Here is an 18,498-nt window from a genome sequence, read left to right on the forward strand (position 1 = left end):
TCCTGCACTTCAATCAACCGGCCTTTAAAATCCTCCCACATGCCAGACGTGGATTTGCCCTCAAATAGCCGCTCCCAATCCACATTCCCCGGTTCCTTCTCATTTGGATGGAATTGGTCCTCGCCCAATTAAGCCCCTCACCCGAGGGCCACTCTTGTCCTTATCCATGACTATTGTTCAATTCCAGATTTATTAATTGAATTTAAATTCCATGAGCTGCTGTGGTGGGATTTGAACCCATGACTGGATCCCTTGATTACTTGTCCAGAGACATTACCATGACACCACTAACTATCAGCTCGAGTACCTGGTGGCACTGACATTGTGTGGCTGGATTTCACGCTGAGAATGTTACAGGTCCTGCCTGGAATACAGCCACACTGTGTGAGTCTCTAAACACAAACCTCAGTACAGTTGCAGACTCATTTTCATGTCTTCTTTTCTTCGCCCTCGCTCCCAGAAGAAGCAGTGAATGAGGTGAAGCGACAGGCTATGATGGAGCTAAAGAAAGCAGTTTTGGAGGCAGAACACAAAGCCCATGAGATGATCAGGGCTGAACGAGCGAAGATGGAGCGTGCACTGACTGAGGCAAAGCAGCAAGCCTCTGAGGATGCTCGGTCCACCAACAGCAAACAGGAGGACTCCAGTGAGGTGAGAGCACAACTTTAACCTTCAGCAGAGGAAGCACCGAGGACCACCAGCAAAATACTGCAGATGCTAGAAATATGAAATAAAAACAGAAAACACTGGAAAAGCCCAGCAGGTCTGGCAGCGTCTGTGGAGAGAGAATAGAGTTAGTGTTTCAAAGCCACATGACTTCTTTCTGAAGAAGGGTCATATTCAACACGAATAATTAACTCTGTTTCTCTCTCCACATATGCTGCCAGACCCGCTGCACTTTCTGTTTTTGTTCCAGCAATTAAGTAAATAGTTAAATTTAATCATTTTAGATGCAAATTTTCCTTTACTTTCTTTATTGATTCTCTGTGCCCTTTAATTTCATTTCAATGTAATAATCCACTTGGGAAAAGCGTGGGAACTACAGGCTGGTGAGCCTCACATCTGTAGTGGGTAAGTTGTTAGAAGGTATTTTGAAAGACAGGATCTACAGGCGTTTAGAGACACAAGGACTGATTCGGGACAGTCAGCATGGCTTTGACATTGTGACTGAAACTCATAGAATCCCTACAGTGCAGAAGGAGACCATTCAGCCCATTGAGACTGCACTGACCACAATCCCACCCAGGCCCTATCCCCATAACTTATTTACCCTGCTAATCCCCTGACACTAGGGTCAATTTAGCATGGCCAATCAACCTAACCCACACATCTTTGGACTGTGGGAGGAAACCGGAGCACCTGGAGGAAACACACGCAGACATGGGGAGAATGTGCAAACTCCACACAGACAGTGACCCGAGGCCAGAATTGAACCCAGGCCCCTGGCACTGTGAGGCAGCAGTACTAACCACTGTGCCGCCCACTTTGTGAGTGGAAAATCATGTCTCATAAATTTGATTGAGTTTTTTGAAGGGGTAACCAAGAAGGCAAATGCAGTTGATGTTGTCTACATGGACTTTAGCAAGGCCTTTGACAAGGTAGCACATGGTAGGTTGTTGCATAAGGTTAAATCACACAGGATCCAGGGTGAGGTAGCTAAATGGATACAAAATTAGCTTGATGACAGAAGTCAGAGGGTGGTTGTAGGGGGTTATTTTTCAAACTGGAGGCCCGTGACCAGCGGTGTGCCTCAGGGATCAGTGCTGGGCCCACTGTTATTTGTCATTTATATTAATGATATGGATGAGAATTTAGTAAAGAACAAAGAACAAAGAAAATTACAGCACAGGAACAGGCCCTTCGGCCCTCCAAGCCTGCACTGACCATGCTGCCCAACTTAACTAAAGCCCTCGACCGTTCTGGGGACCATATCCTTCTATTCCCATCCTAATGATGGATTTGTCAAGACGCCCCTTAAAAGTCACGACCGTATCCGCTTCCACTACTTCCCCCGCCAACGAGTTCCAGCAACCCACTACTCTCTGTGTAAAAAATCTGCCTCGTACTTCTCCTTTAAACCTTGCCCCTCGCACCTTAAACCTGTGCCCCCTAGTAATTGACTCTTCCACCCTGGGAAAAAGCTTCTGACTATCCACTCTGTCCATGCCTCTCATAATCTTGTAGACTTCTATCAGATCATCCCTCAACCTCTGTTGTTCCACTGAGAACAAACCAAGTTTCTCCAACCTCTCCTCATAGCTAATGCCCTCCATACCAGGCAACATCCTGGTAAATCTTTTCTGTACCCTCTCCAAAGCCTCTACATCCGTCTGGTAGTGTGGCGACCAGAATTGAACACTATATTCCAAGTGCGGCCTAACCAAGGTTCTATAAAGCTGCAACATGACTTGCCAATTTTTAAACTCAATACCCCGGCTGAAGAAAGCAAGCATGCCGTATGCCTTCTTGACTACCTTCTCCACCTGCATTGTCACTTTCAGTGACCTGTGTACCTGTACACCCAGATCCCTTTGCCTATCAATACTCTTAAGGGTTCTGCCATTTACTGTATATTTCCTATCTGTATTAGACCTTCCAAAATGCATTACCTCACATTTGTCCGGATTAAACTCCATCTGCCATCTCTCCGCCCAAGTCTCCAACCGATCTATATCCTGCTGTATCCTCTGATGGTCCGCATCGCTATCCGCAAATCCACCAAATCTTGTGTCGTCCACAAACTTACTAATCAATCCACTTACATTTTCCTCCAAATCATTTATATATATTACAAACAGCAAAAGCCCCAGCACTGATCCCTGAGGAACGCCACTTGTCACAGCCTTTCATTTAGAAACACACCCTTCCACTGCTACCCGCTGTCTTCTTTGACTGATGTGGAGATGCCGGCGTTGGACTGGGGTAAACACAGTAAGAAGTTTAACAACACCAGGCTAAAGTCCAACAGGTTTATTTGGTAGCAAAAGCCACACAAGCTTTCGGAGCCCCAAGCCCCTTCTTCACCTGAAGAACCCCTCCACCCACATTGTCTGTATCTTTAAGATCTGGCTGGCTGTAGGGATTCGCATTCTAATCAGTATTCTGTAACTTGATTTTTGTGTCTCTGTGCCCTGTTTGAGAGCACATTTCCACTCCATCTGACGAAGGAGCAGCGCTCCGAAAGCTAATGGTATTTGCGATCAAATAAACCTGTTGGACTTTAACCTGGTGTTGTTAAAACTCTTACTGTGTTCTTTGACTGAGCCAGTTTTGTGTCCACCTTGCCAGCTCACCTCTGATCCCATGCGACATCACCTTCTGCACCAGTCTGCCATAAGGGACCTTGTCAAAGGCCTTACTGAAGTCCATGTAGACAACATCCACTGCCCTACCCTCATCAATCATCTTAGAACATAGAACATAGAAAGCCACAGCACAAACAGGCCCTTCGGCCCACAAGTTGCGCCGATCACATCCCCACCTCTAGGCCTATCTATAGCCCTCAATCCCATTAAATCCCATGTACTCATCCAGAAGTCTCTTAAAAGACCCCAACGAGTTTGCCTCCACCACCACCGACGTCAGCCGATTCCACTCACCCACCACCCTCTGAGTGAAAAACTTACCCCTGACATCCCCCCTGTACCTACCCCCCAGCACCTTAAACCTGTGTCCTCTCGTAGCAACCATTTCAGCCCTTGGAAATAGCCTCTGAGAGTCCACCCTATCCAGACCCCTCAACATCTTGTAAACCTCTATCAGGTCACCTCTCATCCTTCGTCTCTCCAGGGAGAAGAGACCAAGCTCCCTCAACCTATCCTCATAAGGCATGCCCCCCAATCCAGGCAACATCCTTGTAAATCTCCTCTGCACCCTTTCAATGGCTTCAACATCTTTCCTGTAATGAGGTGACCAGAACTGCGCGCAGTACTCCAAGTGGGGTCTAACCAGGGTCCTATAAAGCTGCAGCATTATCTCCCGACTCCTAAACTCAATCCCTCGATTAATGAAGGCTAGTACGCCGTACGCCTTCTTGACCGCATCCTCCACCTGCGAGGCCGATTTAAGAGTCCTATGGACCCAGACTCCAAGGTCCTTCTGATCCTCTACACTGCTAAGAATGGTACCCTTCATATTATACTGCTGCTTCATCCCATTGGATCTGCCAAAATGGATCACCACACACTTATCCGGGTTGAAGTCCATCTGCCACTTCTCCGCCCAGTCTTGCATTCTATCTATGTCTCGCTGCAACTTCTGACATCCCTCCAAACTATCCACAACACCACCTAACTTGGTGTCGTCAGCAAACTTACCAACCCATCCCTCCACTTCCTCATCCAGGTCATTTATGAAAATGACAAACAGCAAGGGTCCCAGAACAGATCCCTGGGGCACTCCACTGGTCACTGACCTCCATGCAGAGAAAGACCCCTCCACAGCCACTCTCTGCCTTCTGCAGGCAAGCCAGCACTTCCTCGAAAAACTCGATCAAGTTCGTGAGACACGACCTCCCCTTCACAAAACCATGTTGCCTCTCAATAATTTGTCCACTTATTTCCAAGTGGGAATAAATCCTGTCTCGAAGAATCCTCTCCAATAATTTCCCTATCACTGATGTAAGGCTCACCGGCCTGTAATTACCTGGATTATTCTTGCTACCCTTCTTAAACAAAGGAACAACATTGGCTATTCTCCAGTCCTCTGGGACCTCCCCTGTAGTCATGATGTGGAGATGACGAAGGAGCTCTGCTCCGAAAGCTTATGGTATTTGCTACCAAATAAACCTGTTGGACTTTAACCTGGTGTTGTGAGACTTCTTACTGTACCTCCCCTGTAGCCAGTGAGGATATAAAGATTTCTCTCAAGGCCCCAGCAATTTCCTCCCTTGCCTCTCTCAGTATTCTGGGGTATATCCCATCAGGCCCTGGGGACTTGTCTACCTTAATGTTTCTCAAGGACCCCAATACCTCCTCCTTTTTGATTTCAACATGACTCAAACTACACACCCTTTCCCAGACTCATCATCCACCAAGTCCTTCTCTTTGGTGAATACTGACGCAAAGTACTCATTTAATACCGCGCCCATTTCATAGAACATAGAAAAGCTACAGCACAAACAGGCCCTTTGGCCCACAAGTTGCGCCGAACAATTTCCTTACCTTCGAGGCTCATCTATAACCCTCTATCTTACTAACCTCCATGAACCTATCCAAAAATCTCTTAAAAGACTCAATTGAATCCGCTTCCACCACCACTACCGGCAGCCGATTCCACGCACCCACCACCCTCTGAGTGAAAAACTTACCCTAACATCTCCTCTATACCTACTCCCCAGCACCCTAAACCTGTGACCTCTTGTGGCAACCATTTCAGCCCCGGGTTCCTCAGTTCCTCTGGTTCCACGCATAGATTCCCTCCCTTGTCCTTGAGTGGGCCAACCCTCTCCCTGGCTACCCTCTTGCTCTTTGTATATGTATAAAAAGCTTTGGGATTTCCCTTAATCTGCTGGCCAATGCTTTTTCGTGACCCCTTTTAGCCCTCCTTACTCCTTGCTTAAGTTTCTTTCTACATTCCTTGTATTCCACACTTGCTTTGTGTGTTCCCAGCCTCCTAGCTTTGACAAATGCTTCCTTTTTCTCTTTGACGAGGCTCACAATATCTCTCGTTATCCAAGATTCCCAAAACTTGCCATACTTATCCTTCATCCTTACAGGAATGTGCCGGTCCTGAATCCCTATCAACTTACACTTGAAAGCCTCCCACGTGTCAGATGTTGATTTGCCCTCAAACATCTGCCCCCAATCTACATTCTTCAGTTCCTGCCTAATATTGTTGGAATTAGTCTTCCCCCAATTTAGCACCTTAACCTGAGGACTACACTTATCTTTATCCATCAGGACCTTAAAACTTACTGAATTGTGGTCACTGTTCCCGAACTTCTGAAACGTCGACCACCTGGCTGGGCTCATTCCCCAATACCAGGTCCAGTATGGCCCCTTCCCTAGTTGGATTACCTACATACTGTTTCAAGAAGCCCTCCTGGATGCTCCTTACAAACTCTGCCCCATCCATGCCCCTAGCACTAAGTGAGTCCCAGTCAATATAGGGGAAATTAAAATCTCCCACCACAACAAACCTGTTACTTTTACACCTTGCCAAAATCTGCCTACATATTTGTTCCTCTTATCTCCCGCTGGTAGTTGGGTGGCCTATAGTAAACCCCCAACATTGTGACTACACCCTTCCTATTCCTGAGCTCTACTCATGTTGCCTTGCTGTATGAGCCCTCCGAGGTGTCCTCCCACAGTACAGCTGTGAGATTCTCCTTAACCAGTAGTGCAACTCCCCCACCCCTTTTACATCCCCCTCTATCCCGCCTAAAACATGTGGATCTTGGAATATTAAGCTACCAATCCTGTCCTTCCCTTAACCAAATCTCTGTAATGGCAACAACATCATAGTTCCTAGTACTAATCCAAGCTCGAAGTTCATCTGTCTGACCTGTTACACTTCTCGCATTGAAACAAATGCACTCCAGACCCTCTTTGATTCGCAACCCCACCCTGCCTGCTGTTTCTCTGAGTAGGCATGATTAGTAAATTTGCAGCTGACGCCAAGATTGGTGACATACTGGACAGTGAAGAAAGTTATCTAGGATTGCAATGGGATCTTGATCAGTTGGGCCAGTGGACTGACAAATGGCAGATGGAGTTTAATTTAGATAAATGCAAGGTGATGCATTTTGGTAGATCGAACCAGGGCAGGACTTACTCAGTTAATGGTAGCGCATTAGGGAGCGTTATAGAACAGAGAGATCTAGGGGTACAGGGTCATAACTCCTTGAAAGTGGAGTCACAGGTGGATAGAGTGATGAAGAAGGCATTTGGCATGCTGAATTTCATTGGTCAGAACATTGAATACAGGAGTTGGGACATCTTGTTGAAGTTGTACAAGACATTGGTAAGGCCACACTTGGAATACTGTGTACAGTTCTAGTCACCCTATTATAGAAAAGATATTATTAAACTAGAAAGAGTGCAGAAAAGATTTACTGGGATGCGACTGGGACTTAATGGTTTGGGTTATAAGGCGAGGTTGGATAGACTGGGACTTTTTTCTCTGGAGCGTAGGAGCCTGAGGGGTGATCTTACAGAAGTCTATAAAATAATGAGGGGCATAGTTCAGCTAGATAGTCAACATCTTTTCCCAAAGGTAGGGGAGTCTAAAACTAGAGGGCATAGTTTAAGGTGAGAGAGGAGAGATACAAAAGGGTCCAGAGGGGCTATGTTTTCACACAGAGGGTGGTGAGTGTCTGGAACAAGCTGCCAGAGGCAGTAGTAGAGGTGGGTACAATTTTATCTTTTAAAAAACATTTAGACAGTTACATGGATAAGATGGGTCGAGAGGGATATGGGCCAAATGCGGGCAATTGGGACTAGCTTAGGGGTTAAAAAAGGGGGCAGCATGGACAAGTTGGGCCAAAGGGCCTGTTTCATTTTATAAAGCTTAAAGATTCTATGGTAGACCGAGGGTTCATACAGATTAAAGCTCCCTCTACATTGTCCCTGTCAAACACTCCCAGATGTGGAGATGCCAGCGTTGGACTGGGGTAAACACAGGAAGAAGTCTCCCAACACCAGGTTAAAGTCCAACAGGTTTATTTGGCAGCAAAGTCCACTAGCTTTCGGAGCGCTTGCTGCTCCTTCGTCAGGTGAGTGGGAGTTCTATTGACAAACAGGGCATATAGAACCATAGAACATTACAGCACAGAAACAGGCCTTTTGTCCCTTTTTGCCTGTGCCAAACCATTTTTGTGCCTAGTCCCACTGACCTGCACCTGGACCATATCCCTCCACACCCCTCTCATCCATGTACCTGTCCAAGTTTTTCTTAAATATTAAAAGTGAGCCCGCATTCACCACCTCATCTGGCAGCTCATTCCAAACTCCCACCACTCTGTGTGAAGAAGCCCCCCCTAATATTCCCTTTAAATTTTTCTTCCCTCACCCTTAACCCATGTCCTCTAGTTATTTTCTCCCCGAGCCTCAGTGGAAAAAGCCTGCTTGCATTCACTCTATCTATACCCATCAAAATCCTGTACACCTCTATCAAATCTCCCCTCATTCTTCTCCAGGGAATAAAGTCCTAACCTATTCAACCTTTCTCTGTAACTCAGTTTCTCAAGTCCTGGCAACATCCTTGTAAACCTTCTCTGCACTCTTTCAACTTTATTAATATCCTTCCTGTAATTAGGTGACCAAAACTGCACACAATACTCTAAATTCGGCCTCACCAATGTCTTATACAACCTCACCATAACATTCCAACTCTTATACTCAATACTTTGATTTATAAAGGCCAATGTACCAAAAGCACTCTTTACAACCCTATCTACCTGTGACGCCACTTTTAGGGAATTATGTATCTGTCCCAGATCCCTCTGTTCTACTGCACTCTTCAGTGTCCTACCATTTACCTTGTATGTTCTGCCTTGGTTTGTCCTTCCAAAGTGCAATACCTCACACTTGTCTGCATTAAACTCCATCTGCCATTTTTCAGCCCATTTTTCTAGCTGGTCCAAATCCCTCTGCAAGCTTTGAAAACCTTCCTCACTGTCCACTACACCTCCAATCTTTGTATCATTAGCAAATTTGCTGATCCAATTTACCACATTATCATCCAAATCATTGATATAGATGACAAACAACAATGGACCCAGCACTGATCCCTGTGTGGCACACCACTAGTCACAGGCCTCCACTCAGAGAAGCAATCCTCCACTACCACTCTCTGGCTTCTTCCATTGAGCCAATGTCTAATCCAATTTACTACCTCTCCATGTATACCTAGCGACTGAACCTTCCTGACTAACCTCCCATGCGGGACCTTGTCAAAGGCCTTACTGAAGTCCATGTAGACAACATCCACCGCCTTCCCTTCATCCACTTTCCTGGTAACCTCCTCAAAAAACTCTAATAGATTGGTTAAACATGGCCTACCACGCACAAAGCCATGTTGACTCTCCTTAATAAGTCCCTGTCTATCCAAATATTTGTAGATCCTATCTCTTAGTACTCCTTCCAATAATTTACCTACTACTGACGTCAAACTTACCGGCCTATAATTTCCCGCATTACTTTTTGAGCCTTTTTTAAACAACGGAACAACATGAGCTATCCTCCAATCATCCGGCACCTCACCCGTGGATACCGACATTTTAAATATATCTGCCAGGGCCCCTGCAATTTCAACACTAGTCTCCTTCAAGGTCCGAGGGAATACCCTGTCCAGTCCTGGGGATTTATCTACTCTGATTTGCCTCAAGACAGCAAGCACCTCCTCCCCTTTAATCTGTATAGGTTCCATGACCTCCCTACTTGTTTGCCTTATTTCCATAGACTCCATGCCAGTTTCCTGAGTAAATACAGATGCAAAAAACCCATTTAATATCTCCCCCATTTCTTTTGGTTCCATACATAGCCGACCACTCTGATCTTCAAGAGGACCAATTTTAATCCTTACTATCCTTTTGCTCTTAATATACCTGTAGAAGCTCTTAGGATTATCCTTCACCTTGTCTGCCAAAGCAACCTCATGTCTTCTTTTAGCCCTCCTGATTTCTTTCTTAAGTAGTTTCTTGCACTTTTTATACTCCTCAAGCATCTTATTTGCTCCCTGTTGCCTAGACATGTCATACATTTCTCTCTTCTTCTTTATCAGAGTTTCAATATCCCTCAAGAACCAAGGTTCCTTATTCTTATTCACTTTGCCTTTAATCCTGACAGGAACATACAAACTCTGCACTCTCTAAATTTCTCCTTTGAAGGCATCCCACTTACCATTCACATCCTTGCCAGAGAAAAACCTGTCCCAATCCACGCTTTTTAGATCCTTTCTCATTTCTTCAAATTTGGCCTTTTTCCAGTTTAGAACCTCAACCCGAGGACCAGATCTATCTTTATCCATGATCAAGTTGAAACTAATGGCGTTATGATCAGTGGAACCAAAGTGTTCCCCTACACACACTTCCGTTACTTGTCCTAACTCGTTTCCTAATAGGAGATCTAATATTGCATCCTCTCTAGTTGGTACCTCTATATATTGATTTAGAAAATTTTCCTGAACACATTTTATAAACTCTAACCCGTCTAGACCTTTAACAGTCTGGGAGTCCCAATCTATATGTGGAAAATTAAAATCCCCTACGATCACAACTTTATGTTTCCTGCAGTTGTCTGCTATCTCTCTGCAGATTTGCTCCTCCAATTCTCGCTGACTATTGGATGGTCTATAATACAACCCCATTAATGTGGTCATACCTTTCCTGTTTCTCAGCTCCACCCATATGGCCTCGGTAGACAAGCCCTCTAATCTGTCCTGCCTGAGCACTGCAGTAACATTTTCCCTGACTAGCAATGCCACCCCCCCACCCTTCATCCCTCTGCCTCTATCACTCTGAAACAAAGAACAAAGAACAGTACAGCACAGGAAACAGGCCCTTCGGCCCTCCAAGCCTGTGCCGCTCCTTGGTCCAACTAGACCAATCGTTTGTATCCCTCCATTCCCAGGCTGCTCATGTGACTATCCAGGTAAGTCTTAAACGATGTCAGCGTGCCTGCCTCCACCACCCTACTTGGCAGCGCATTCCAGGCCCCCACCACCCTCTGTGTAAAAAACGTCCCTCTAATATCTGAGTTATACTTCGCCCCTCTCACCTTGAGCCCGTGACCCCTCGTGAACGTCACTTCTGATCTGGGAAAAAGCTTCCCACCGTTCACCCTATCTATCCCCTTCATAATCTTGTACACCTCTATTAGGTCTCCCCTCATTCTCCGTCTTTCCAGGGAGAACAACCCCAGTTTACCCAATCTCTCCTCATAGCTAAGACCCTCCATACCAGGCAACATCCTGGTAAACCTTCTCTGCACTCTCTCTAACGCCTCCACGTCCTTCTGGTAGTGCGGCGACCAGAACTGGACGCAGTACTCCAAATGTGGCCTAACCAGCGTTCTATACAGCTGCATCATCAGACTCCAGCTTTTATACTCTATACCCCGTCCTATAAAGGCAAGCATACCATATGCCTTCTTCACCACCTTCTCCACCTGTGTTGCCACCTTCAAGGATTTGTGGACTTGCACACCTAGGTCCCTCTGTGTTTCTATACTCCTGATGACTCTGCCATTTATTGAATAACTTCTCCCTACATTATTTCTTCCAAAATGCCGGAAACATCGGAACCCTGGAACATTGAGCTGCCAGTCCTGCCCCTCCTGGAGCCAAGTTTCACTAATGGCTATAATGTCATAATTCCATGTGTCAATCCACGCCCTCAGCTCGTCTGCCTTCCTCACAATACTCCTGACATTGAAATAGACACACCTCAGAAGATTATTACCACCACACTTGGCGGGCTTGGAGGGCCGAAGGGCCTGTTCCTGTGCTGTATTGTACTTTGTTCTTCTATTTGTGATTTTGCATGAACTATTAACATCATCTATTTTCACCCCCGCTCCACTATCTGCTCTGGCACTCTGGTTCCCATCCCCCTGCAAATCTAGTTTAAACGCTCCCCAATAACACTAGCAAACCTCCCTGCAAGTATATTGGTCCCCTTGTAGTTCAGGTGTAACCTGTCTCTCTTGTACAGGTCCCACCTGCCCCAGAAGAGGTCCCAATGATCTAGAAATCTGAAACCCTGCCCCCTACACCAGTTCCTCAGCCACGTGTTCATCCGCCCGAGCATCCTACTCTTACCCTCACTGGTACGTGGCACAGGTAGCAATCCTGAGATTACTGCCCTCGGGGTCCTGCTTTTTAACTTCCTACCAAGCTCTCTATACTCACTCTTCAGGACCTCCTCACTCTTCCTTCCTATGTCATTGGTGCCGATGTGTACCATGACATTTGGCTGATCACCCTCCCACTTCAGAATGCTGTGCACACGATCAGAGACATCCCTGACCCTGGCACCCGGGAGGCAACAAACCATCCGGGAGACTCTGTCACAACCACAGAACCTCCTGTCTGTACCTCTGACAATCGAGATATAAAGACTAGCTTTCGGAGCGCTGCTCCTTCATCAGGTGAGTGGGAGTTCTGTTCACAAACAGCAAAAGGGGAATATAGAGACACAAACTCAATTTACAAAATAATGGTTGGAATGCGAGTCTTTACAGGTAATCAAGTCTCAAAGGTCCAGACAATGTGAGTGGAGAGAGGGTTAAGCACAGGTTAAAGAGAGGTGTACTGTCTCCAGACAGGACAGTTCGTGAGATTTTGCATGCCCAGGCAAGTCATGGGGGTTACAGATAGTGTGACATGAACCCAAGACCCCGGCCGAGGCCGTCCCCACTTGCGCGGAACCCGGCCATCAGTCTCTGCTCAGCGACTCTGCGCTGTCGTGTGTCGTGAAGGCCGCCTTGGAGAACGCTTACCTGAAGATCCAAGGCTGAATGCCCGTGACTGCTGAAGTGTTCCCCCACAGGAAGAGAACAGTGATAGTCCTGGTGCCTGGTGATTGTCGAGCGGTGTTCATTCATCCGCTGTCGCAGCGTCTGCATGGTTTCCCCAATGTACCATGCCTCGGGACATCCTTTCCTGCAGCGTATCAGGTAGACAACGTGTTGCACTGTCTGGACCTTTGAGACTTGATTACCTGTAAAGACCCGCATTCCAACCATTATTTTGTAAATTCAGTTTGAGTCTTTATAGAAACATAGAAAACTACAGCACAAAACAGGCCCTTCGGCCCCACAAGTTGTGCCAAACATATCCCTACCTTTTAGGCCTACCTATAACCCTCCATCCTATTAAGCTCCATGTACTTATCCTGGAGTCTCTTAAAAGACCCTATTGAGTTTGCCTCCACCACCACTGATGGCAGCTGATTCCACTCACCCACCACCCTCTGTGTGAAAAACTTCCCCCTAACATTTCCCCTGTACCTACCCCCCAGCACCATAAACCTGTGTCCTCTCGTAGCAGCCATTTCCACCCTGGGATAAAGCCTCTGAGAGTCCACCCGATCTATGCCTCTCAACATCTTATATACCTCTATCAGGTCTCCTCTCATGCTACGTCTCTCCAAGGAGAAAAGACCGAGCTCCCTCAGCCTATCCTCATAAGGCATGCCACTCAATCCAGGCAACATCCTTGTAAATCTCCTCTGCACCCTTTCAATCTTTTCCACATCCTTCCTGTAATGAGGCGACCAGAACTGAGCACAGTACTCCAAGTGGGGTCTGACGAGGGTCCTATATAGCTGCATCATTATCCCCGGACTCCTAAACTCAATCCCTCGATTGATAAAGGCCAGCACACCATACGCCTTCTTAACCACCTCCTCTACCTGCGGGGCCGATTTTAGAGTCCTATGGACCTGGACCCCAAGGTCCTTCTGATCCTCTACCGTACTAAGAGTCTTTCCCTTTATATTGTACTCCTTCATCCCATTCGACCTGCCAAAATGGACCACGACGCATTTATCTGGGTTGAAGTCCATCTGCCACTTGTCCGCCCAGTCTTGCATCCTATCTATGTCCCTCTGTAACTTCTGACATCCCTCCAGACTATCCACAACCCCACCAACCTTCGTGTCGTCAGCAAACTTACCAACCCATCCCTCCACTTCCTCATCCAGGTCATTTATGAAAATGACAAACAGCAAGGGTCCCAGAACAGATCCCTGGGGCACACCACTGGTGACCGACCTCCAATTAGAAAAAGACCCATCTATACACACTCTCTGCCTCCTTTGGGCAAGCCAGTTCTGGATCCACCGGGCAGCAGCCCCTTGGATCCCATGCCCTCTCACTTTTTCCAGAAGCCTTGCATGGGGGACCTTATCGAACGCCTTGCTAAAATCCATATAAACCAGATCTACCGCCTTCCCTTCGTCAATGTGTTTAGTCACATTTTCGAAGAACTCCACCAGGCTCGTAAGGCACGATCTGCCTTTGACAAAGCCATGCTGAGTATTCTTGAGCATACTAAACCTCTAAATGCTCATAAATCTTGTTTCTCAGGATCTTCTCCATCAGCTTACCACTGAGGTTAGACTCACCGGTCGGTCATTTCCTGGGCTATCCCTATCCCTATTCCCCTTCTTGAAAATAGGAACCACATCCGCAATCCTCCAATCCTCCGGCACCTCTCCCATCTCCATCGATGACGCAAAGATCATCGCCAGAGGCTCTGCAATCTCTTCCCTCGCCTCCCACAGTAACCTGGGGTACATCCCATCCGGACCCAGCGACTTATCTATCTTGATGCCATTCAAAGATTCCAGCACAACCTCTTTGTTAAAGTCCACATACTCAATCTTTTCAGTCCACCGCAAGTCCACAGTACATCCACCCATGTCCTTCTCCTCTGTGAAAACCGAGGCAAAATACTCATACTTTATATGCCTTGTTTGTCAATAGAACTCCCACTCACCTGACGAAGGAGCAGCGCTCCGAAAGCTAGTGGATTTTGCTACCAAATAAACCTGTTGGACTTTAACCTGGTGTTGTGAGACTTCTTACTGTGCAAACACTCCCAGGACAAGTCAGCACGGGGTTAGATACAGTGTAAAGTTCCCTCTACACTGTCCCCCATCAAACACTCTCAGGACAGGTACAGCACGGGTTTAGATACAGAGTAAAGGTCCCTCTACACTGTCCCCATCAAACACACCCAGGACAGGTACAGCATGGGGTTAGACTGAGAGTAAAGCTCCCTCTACACTGTCCCTATCAAACACTCCCAGGACACGAACAGCACAGGGTTAGATACAGAGTAAAGCTCCCTCTGCACTGTCCCCATCAAACACTCTCAGGACAGCTACAGCATGGAGTTAGATCCAGAGCAAAGCTCCCTCTACACTGACCCCATCAAACACTCCCAGGACAGGTACAGAACGGGGTTAGATACAGAGTAAAGCTCCCTCTACACTGTCCCCCATCAAACACTCCCAGGACAGGTACAGCACGGGGTTAGATACAGAGTAAAGCTCCCTCTACACTGTCCCCATCAAACACTCCCAGGACAGGTACAGCACAGGGTTAGATACAGAGTAAAGCTCCCTCTACACTGTCCCCATCAAACACTCCCAGGACAGGTACAGCACAGGGTTAGATACAGAGTAAAGCTCCCTCTACACTGTCCCCATCAAACACTCCCAGGACAGGTACAGCACAGGGTTAGATACAGAGTAAAGCTCCCTCTACACTGCCCCCATCAAACACTCCCAGGACAGATACAGCACGGGGTTAGATACAGAGTAAAGCTCCCTCTACACTGTCCCCATCAAACACTCCCAGGACAGGTACAGCACAGGGTTAGATACAGAGTAAAGCTCCCTCTACACTGCCCCCATCAAACACTCCCAGGACAGATACAGCACGGGGTTAGATACAGAGTAAAGCTCCCTCTACACTGTCCCCATCAAACACTCCCAGGACAGGTACAGCACAGGGTTAGATACAGAGTAAAGCTCCCTCTACACTGCCCCCATCAAACACTCCCAGGACAGGTACAGCACAGGGTTAGATACAGAGTAAAGCTCCCTCTACACTGTCCCCCATCAAACACTCCCAGGACAGGAACAGCACAGGGTTAGATACAGAGTAAAGCTCCCTCTACACTGTCCCCCATCAAACACTCCCAGGACAGGTACAGCACGGGGTTAGATACAGAGTAAAGCTCCCTCTACACTGTCCCCCATCAAACACTCCCAGGACAGGTACAGCACAGGGTTAGATACAGAGTAAAGCTCCCTCTACACTGTCCCCCATCAAACACTCCCAGGACAGGAACAGCACAGGGTTAGATACAGAGTAAAGCTCCCTCTACACTGTCCCCCATCAAACACTCCCAGGACAGGAACAGCACAGGGTTAGATACAGAGTAAAGCTCCCTCTACACTGTCCCCCATCAAACACTCCCAGGACAGGAACAGCACAGGGTTAGATACAGAGTAAAGCTCCCTCTACACTGTCCCCCATCAAACACTCCCAGGACAGGTACAGCACGGGGTTAGATACAGAGTAAAGCTCCCTCTACACTGTCCCCATCAAACACTCCCAGGACAGGTACAGCACAGGGTTAGATACAGAGTAAAGCTCCCTCTACACTGCCCCCATCAAACACTCCCAGGACAGGTACAGCACAGGGTTAGATACAGAGTAAAGCTCCCTCTACACTGTCCCCCATCAAACACTCCCAGGACAGGTACAGCACGGGGTTAGATACAGAGTAAAGCTCCCTCTACACTGTCCCCCATCAAACACTCCCAGGACAGGAACAGCACGGGGTTAGATACAGAGTAAAGCTCCCTCTACACTGTCCCCATCAAACACTCCCAGGACAGGTACAGCACGGGGTTAGATACAGAGTAAAGCTCCCTCTACACTGTCCCCATCAAACACTCCCAGGACAGGTACAGCACGGGGTTAGATACAGAGTAAAGCTCCCTCTACACTGTCCCCATCAAACACTCCCAGGACAGGTACAGCACGGGGTTAGATACAGAGTAAAGCTCCCTCTACACTGTCCCCATCAAACACTCCCAGGACAGGTACAGCACGGGGTTAGATACAGAGTAAAGCTCCCTCTACACTGTCCCCCATCAAACACTCCCAGGACAGGTACAGCACGGGGTTAGATACAGAGTAAAGCTCCCTCTACACTGTCCCCATCAAACACTCCCAGGACAGGTACAGCACGGGGTTAGATACAGAGTAAAGCTCCCTCTACACTGTCCCCATCAAACACTCCCAGGACAGGTACAGCACGGGGTTAGATACAGAGTAAAGCTCCCTCTACACTGTCCCCCATCAAACACTCCCAGGACAGGTACAACACGGGGTTAGATACAGAGTAAAGCTCCCTCTACACTGTCCCCATCAAACACTCCCAGGACAGGTACAGCACGGGGTTAGATACAGAGTAAAGCTCCCTCTACACTGTCCCCCATCAAACACACCCAGGACAGGTACAGCACGGGGTTAGATACAGAGTAAAGCTCCCTCTACACTGTCCCCCATCAAACACTCCCAGGACAGGAACAGCACAGGGTTAGATACAGAGTAAAGCTCCCTCTACACTGTCCCCCATCAAACACTCCCAGGACAGGAACAGCACAGGGTTAGATACAGAGTAAAGCTCCCTCTACACTGTCCCCCATCAAACACTCCCAGGACAGGAACAGCACAGGGTTAGATACAGAGTAAAGCTCCCTCTACACTGTCCCCCATCAAACACTCCCAGGACAGGTACAGCACGGGGTTAGATACAGAGTAAAGCTCCCTCTACACTGTCCCCATCAAACACTCCCAGGACAGGTACAGCACAGGGTTAGATACAGAGTAAAGCTCCCTCTACACTGCCCCCATCAAACACTCCCAGGACAGGTACAGCACAGGGTTAGATACAGAGTAAAGCTCCCTCTACACTGTCCCCCATCAAACACTCCCAGGACAGGAACAGCACAGGGTTAGATACAGAGTAAAGCTCCCTCTACACTGTCCCCCATCAAACACTCCCAGGACAGGTACAGCACGGGGTTAGATACAGAGTAAAGCTCCCTCTACACTGTCCCCCATCAAACACTCCCAGGACAGATACAGCACAGGGTTAGATACAGAGTAAAGCTCCCTCTACACTGTCCCCCATCAAACACTCCCAGGACAGGAACAGCACAGGGTTAGATACAGAGTAAAGCTCCCTCTACACTGTCCCCCATCAAACACTCCCAGGACAGGAACAGCACAGGGTTAGATACAGAGTAAAGCTCCCTCTACACTGTCCCCCATCAAACACTCCCAGGACAGGAACAGCACAGGGTTAGATACAGAGTAAAGCTCCCTCTACACGGTCCCCCATCAAACACTCCCAGGACAGGTACAGCACAGGGTTAGATACAGAGTAAAGCTCCCTCTACACTGTCCCCATCAAACACTCCCAGGACAGGTACAGCACGGGGTTAGATACAGAGTAAAGCTCCCTCTACACTGTCCCCCATCAAACACTCCCAGGACAGGAACAGCACGGGGTTAGATACAGAGTAAAGCTCCCTCTACACTGTCCCCCATCAAACACTCCCAGGACAGGTACAGCACGGGGTTAGATACAGAGTAAAGCTCCCTCTACACTGTCCCCCATCAAACACTCCCAGGACAGGAACAGCACGGGGTTAGATACAGAGTAAAGCTCCCTCTACACTGTCCCCCATCAAACACTCCCAGGACAGGTACAGCACGGGGTTAGATACAGAGTAAAGCTCCCTCTACACTGTCCCCCATCAAACACTCCCAGGACAGGAACAGCACGGGGTTAGATACAGAGTAAAGCTCCCTCTACACTGTCCCCATCAAACACTCCCAGGACAGGTACAGCACGGGGTTAGATACAGAGTAAAGCTCCCTCTACACTGTCCCCATCAAACACTCCCAGGACAGGTACAGCATGGGGTTAGATACAGAGTAAAGCTCCCTCTACACTGTCCCCATC

General features: G+C 47.8%; 1 protein-coding gene across 15 annotated transcripts in view; it reads left to right on the plus strand.

The window, feature by feature from the left end:
- Nucleotides 1-18,498, plus strand: part of cbfa2t3 (CBFA2/RUNX1 partner transcriptional co-repressor 3) — a 198,972-nt gene that overhangs the window by 171,135 nt on the left and 9,339 nt on the right. For all 15 annotated transcript variants that reach the window (XM_078210476.1, XM_078210480.1, XM_078210468.1 and 12 more), the window contains one exon: nucleotides 461-651. In XM_078210476.1, coding sequence (XP_078066602.1) covers nucleotides 461-651 — 191 coding nt within the window. The remainder of the gene's footprint in view (nucleotides 1-460; nucleotides 652-18,498) is intronic.

This window comes from Mustelus asterias, chromosome 4 (genome assembly GCF_964213995.1).
Source record: "Mustelus asterias chromosome 4, sMusAst1.hap1.1, whole genome shotgun sequence".
NCBI lineage: Eukaryota > Metazoa > Chordata > Chondrichthyes > Carcharhiniformes > Triakidae > Mustelus > Mustelus asterias.